Genomic DNA, 5,464 nt, shown 5'->3' with positions numbered 1-5,464 from the left:
GACCGTGGGTTGTTTGTGATGTTCGGTTTATAATTGTGGCCTATAGATGGACTCGAAAAAAATAAGTCTTCGGTCCACTTCTTCCCAAAATTATTATCTGTACATCAACGAAAATTATAGTCGTTGTCCTTGACCACTACTGGAACCTCATGGAACATTTCATAGCGATCAGCTCTATATTTCCGCCCTCCAGTGTGGTAATATCAGTACCTAAGCAGCTGTAAATATTTAAGTGTAACTCCCACATATGAGTACATACGACCATATAATTGGTATCAATTTAAAGGTCAACCACTCGTCTTGGATGTGCTATCAACTTCTAGGGTCTTTGTTCTTCATGGGTAAATATATACGCTATAGAATACAAATTTTGTCATTTTTCACATAAAAGTCAGGGTCCATTTGACCCGCTAAATATTGACCGATCTTTATCAAAACAGGCATGCTTATTCTTTGTCCCGATCCCCTTCTCCATGCACGCGGTGTTTGGGCCATAATTGCGGTCTCTGGAGCGACCAGAAAAACCGACAAAAATAAAGTTTTTGGCCCATTTCATCCCCTAAATATTAACCGATCTTTTCCAAAAACAATAGGCTATAATACCCTGACAACATAGTTATGTAGGGTATAAAAATATATCGCATATATTATGAAGCAGTGTTCAACTGCTAATAATTTGCACGCTACCAAACGTGTTAACGAAAATGCGATAGAAAAAAGCAATTTCTGATAGTGCGCGTGACCTTGAGAAGTCAACGTCCGCGCTAGAAAATATAGCCTTAAGAGTAAAACTTCAAATCGCATATTAAAATAAAATAGAAAATGTAATAGAACCTTTAGAGGTTCTGAATTACAACCTGACTGATAGGGGTGATAATTACCAGGCTATGACTATGGTGCCGAATATGCCCCATCAAATGCCGAGCTACTCCGGGGTAGGGGCGTTTGAATCAGACCAAATGCCTGAATCCAGAGTGATCACATTATGCGTAATTCTGATGTCGGACAGATGGTCATTGGCCAACAGAAATGTACTGTGAAAACGTTTGGCTCCCGGCTAGCAGAAAATGAGGGACAGGGACTTTTTATTGAAGAAATTTTACTTCGCTTTCACTTCCAGAACACGATCCTTCAGGTAGAGGTTCGAGATATGGGTGCTGTGTCACACAGGAATCGAAGTTAACAGAAAAGCCAACCTACTCTCTAGAAGTCCTACTGACCAACGTGCTATAAATGTTAACAACGACAAACCTCGCAGTGTAACACGTCTAGAAGTAAAGTTATGGGGAGACCTAAATGAAGATAAGGCTAGGCAAATCTTAGTCAGCAGGCTGAGAGGTATTCTCACAGGCCATCTCATCAAGATTGGGCATGTAGGTATGACAGCAAAACGTTGGATCATTACCTATGCCTTCGAATCCAAGTCATGGTAAATAATACCATTTACGACCTAAATGACATGAGAGGATGTTAAGTGAAATGACTGCACTATTTTACTAAAAACACAGAATTACCACAAGTTTCGATACCAATCTCAAGCTGATTCATATAACATTTTACATTCTTTTCAATCGAATCTAACCCAACCTGTAGTTGACATATATTTTCGAATGATTTAGTTGACAAAACGGTGCTACGACATGCTCTTCTATGACAAATAACTACAGGCTACTATCGTTCCGGTTTTTTATTAATTTTTTTTTATAAGTTTGGTTGATAAAATTATTTTTAACGACTAATTTTTCCATATGGTTGTTTAGGTTTCTGTTGCAGTACACAACCGGTGTTCAGGTACCTTTGATCATCTTCCATTTCGACTTTCTTCTTTTGGTCTTTCTCTTTGGCACAATGTTCCAGATATAATTTGTACCATTCCTTATTGCGAACCTTTTAACGAAATTGTGAATTATTTTTTTTTTAAATTATTTAAATCAATAAAATTTCTCCACACCTTCTGCCTTTGAGATTCGTCCAGTTCTTGGCATATTTGTTCATCCTCTCGACTTCGAAATATGAAATCCTCTTGGAATGTTTGTTCGGCTTGTAAAGCGTTGCGTTGCTGATTAATTGCAATTTGAGACTTCAAAAATAGTGGGGGAGATGGAAACATACATTACTAATCTCCCGTAGCTTTTAACGGCATATTTCAATTAATATATCGGTGATATCACACAGTGCAGTTCCCTAATACCAAGAATGTTTATCCTAACTCACCTTCAACCACTGCTGTTGTTGCATTTTCTTATATATCTCTTCCAATTTTTGCTGGGTTTTGCCTTCCTTATCCAAGGCCAGGGCACGCATGTTGCTAAAAGAACACAGACATATTAATGATTTTCCCAAAGCTAGTGCATTCCCAAACTTACTCTTCAGTATAGTAGTTTTTCAAAGCTTCATTTTCATCGCGCTCCAGTTTTTTCTTGGCTTCCAGTAGTGCTAAATTCTTTTGTTGGCTTAATCCTTCAATTACTTTGCGTAATTTCTCTTCATAGACTTCTTGGTATTCTTTCTCTTGGCGTAGCTTTTCCATCACTTTGAGCCAACTCCTTTCGATTTCTTGTTCTCTGGCCAGGAGGGCTCTCTTTTCTGCGATTTGTTGCAATTGTGCCTCTTTGGTTTCCACAAGAAGTTGTTGACTTTGACGGTGAAGCCATTCTTCACAATTCTCTCTGAAAAAAGTGTAAGAAAATCGATTCAAGTTTCCTGAACCTCTACACAACTTACAATTCTCTTTGCAGTTTCTTGACCTTTAAAAGTTCCTCTTCGGCCTGTTGTCGCTCTATGCGCTTTGTGTTTATCCAATCCAGTCGTTGTTGCTTTGCCAACTCCACTCGTTGTTTAGTCAGTAGCAAAAGCTCTTCGTTTTGTTGCATTGTTTCCAAATTCAAAATGTTTCGAAGTCTGGAATAAAAAGGAAATAAGTTATAGAAGATCTTAAGGCTTTCTTGGTCATAGAAGAGCTTTAGGTCTTCTTTGTCATAGAAGAGCTTTAGATCTTCTTTGTCATAGAAGAGCTTAAGGTCTTCTTTGTCATAGAAGAGCTTTAGGTCTTCTTTGTTATAGAAGAGCTTTAGGTCTTCTTTGTCATAGAAGAGCTTTAGGTCTTCTTTGTCATAGAAGAGCTTTAGGTCTTCTTTGTCATAGAAGAGCTTTAGGTCTTCTTTGTCATAGAAGAGCTTTAGGTCTTCTTTGTCATAGAAGAGCTTTAGGTCTTCTTTGTCATAGAAGAGCTTTAGGTCTTCTTTGTCATAGAGCTTTAGGTCTTCTTTGTCATAGAAGAGCTTTAGGTCTTTTTGTCATAGAAGAGCTTTAGGTCTTCTTTGTCATAGAAGAGCTTTAGCTTCTTTGTCAGATAGAAAGCTTTAGCTTTAGGTCTTCTTTGTCATAGAAGACCTTTATGTCTTCTTTGTCATAGAAGAGCTTTAGGTCTTCTTTGTCATAGAATAGCTTTAGGTCTTCTTTGTCATAGAAAAGCTTTAGGTCTTCTTTGTTATAGAAGAGCTTTTGGTCTTCTTTGTTATAGAAGAGCATTAGGTCTTTTTTGTTATAGAAGAGCTTTAGCCCCGATTGTAATTAGTCCTTTTAAAATATTCTTTTAAAAAATCCACGCCTTTAGTCCTTGGAAAATATTCTTTTAAAAAATCCACGCCTATAGTCCTTGGAAAATATTCTTTTAAAAAATCCACGCCTATAGTCCTTGGAAAATATTCTTTTAAAAAATCCACGCCTATAGTCCTTGGAAAATATTCTTTTAAAAAATCCACGCCTGTAGTGGATAGTCCCTGAAAAATATTCTTTTAAAAAATCCACGCCTATAATAGCCCCTGAAAAATATTTCCTTAAAAATCCACGCCTATAAAAGCCCCTGAAAACATTCTTTTTAAAAATCCACACCTGTAGTGGATAGTCCCTGATAAATATTCTTTTAAAAAATCCACGCCTATAGTCCTTGGAAAATATTCTTTTAAAAAATCCACGCCTATAGTCCTTGGAAAATATTCTTTTAAAAAATCCACGCCTATAGTCCTTGGAAAATATTCTTTTAAAAAATCCACGCCTATAGTCCTTGGAAAATATTCTTTTAAAAAATCCACGCCTATAGTCCAAGCCTATAGTCCTTGGAAAATATTCTTTTAAAAAATCCACGTCTATAGTCCTTGGAAAATATTCTTTTAAAAAATCCACGCCTATAGTCCAAGCCTATAGTCCTTGGAAAATATTCTTTTAAAAAATCCACGTCTATAGTCCTTGGAAAATATTCTTTTAAAAAATCCACGCCTATAGTCCTTGGAAAATATACTTTTAAAAAATCCACGCCTATAGTCCTTGGAAAATATTCTTTTAAAAAATCCACGCCTATAGTCCTTGGAAAATATTCTTTTAAAAAATCCACGTCTATAGTCCTTGGAAAATATTCTTTTAAAAAATCCACGCCTATAGTTCTTGGAAAATATTCTTTTAAAAAATCCACGTCTATAGTCCTTGGAAATTATTCTTTTAAAAAATCCACGCCTATAGTCCAAGCCTATAGTCCTTGGAAAATATTCTTTTAAAAAATCCACGTCTATAGTCCTTGGAAAATATACTTTTAAAAAATCCACGTCTATAGTCCTTGGAAAATATTCTTTTAAAAAATCCTCGCCTATATTCCTAGGGAAATATTCTTTTAAAAAAATCCACGCCTATAGTCCTTGGAAAATATTCTTTTAAAAAATCCACGCCTAAAGTCCTTGGAAAATATTCTTTTAAAAAATCCACGCCTATTGTCCTTGGAAAATATTTTTAAAGCGTCTCTTACCTATTTTGTCTTCCCTGCAGATCCAATTCATATTCCTGTAGTTTTTGCTTGACCTTTAAAAGAAAAAATTAAATTTCGGTTGTCCACCAATACCACGACAGTACCTTAAATCCAATGAAGTTTTTGAGGTTTTTATGGTCCGTTTTTTGTAAAAATTCAATAACTTCCATGGCTAACAACTTTATTCTTGACGTTCATCTGGAAAAAAAAATATTGCAAATCAAGCCATCCATACATAGTTTGTGCCTTCCATGGTTTCACGTGTTGTATGGTTGTGTTTGGCAACTGGTGGCCATGGCAACAAGGAATTTGAATGGTTTGTAAAGTTAAATGTGGAGAAGGAAACTCTATTGAAAAACAAAATAGTTTACTCCTTGGTAAATTAATTTATGATATATTCTGAGTTCTTTTTATTAAATAGAAATAGTTATTTAATAGAAAACAAAAGACTTAAGACACAAACTTGTTGCTAGCAAATAAATTTCCCATAATTAGTTTTTTTTTCTTAACTCCATTTTCCATGTTGATATCTTTGCAAATGTTATCCTCAGGTTATTCAAATTAATATTAATTTAGTTCATGTTCGCTTGCCACCACCAGATGGTGTGTAACTACCAACCATCGAACTGAACCTACCACCTTGGATCATTCATTCATTCATTGATT

At 35.5% G+C, this 5,464-nt stretch overlaps 1 protein-coding gene across 1 annotated transcript; it reads right to left on the bottom strand.

The window, feature by feature from the left end:
• Positions 1–1,728: 1,728 nt before the first annotated feature.
• Positions 1,729–4,968, bottom strand: LOC133330095 (reticulocyte-binding protein homolog 2a). The gene is made up of 7 exons (XM_061538567.1): positions 4,903–4,968; positions 4,799–4,851; positions 2,725–2,901; positions 2,367–2,669; positions 2,215–2,308; positions 1,952–2,080; positions 1,729–1,887 (listed from the first exon to the last, which is right to left on the bottom strand). The coding sequence occupies exons 1-7, from the start codon at positions 4,966–4,968 to the stop codon at positions 1,729–1,731; spliced, it is 981 nt and encodes a 326-aa protein (XP_061394551.1).
• Positions 4,969–5,464: the final 496 nt, after the last annotated feature.

This window comes from Musca vetustissima, unplaced genomic scaffold (assembly GCF_032173495.1).
Source record: "Musca vetustissima isolate MV318-11 ecotype Yass unplaced genomic scaffold, APGP_CSIRO_Mvet_v1 utg2339, whole genome shotgun sequence".
NCBI lineage: Eukaryota > Metazoa > Arthropoda > Insecta > Diptera > Muscidae > Musca > Musca vetustissima.
This window is presented reverse-complemented; position numbering and strand designations above follow the sequence as displayed.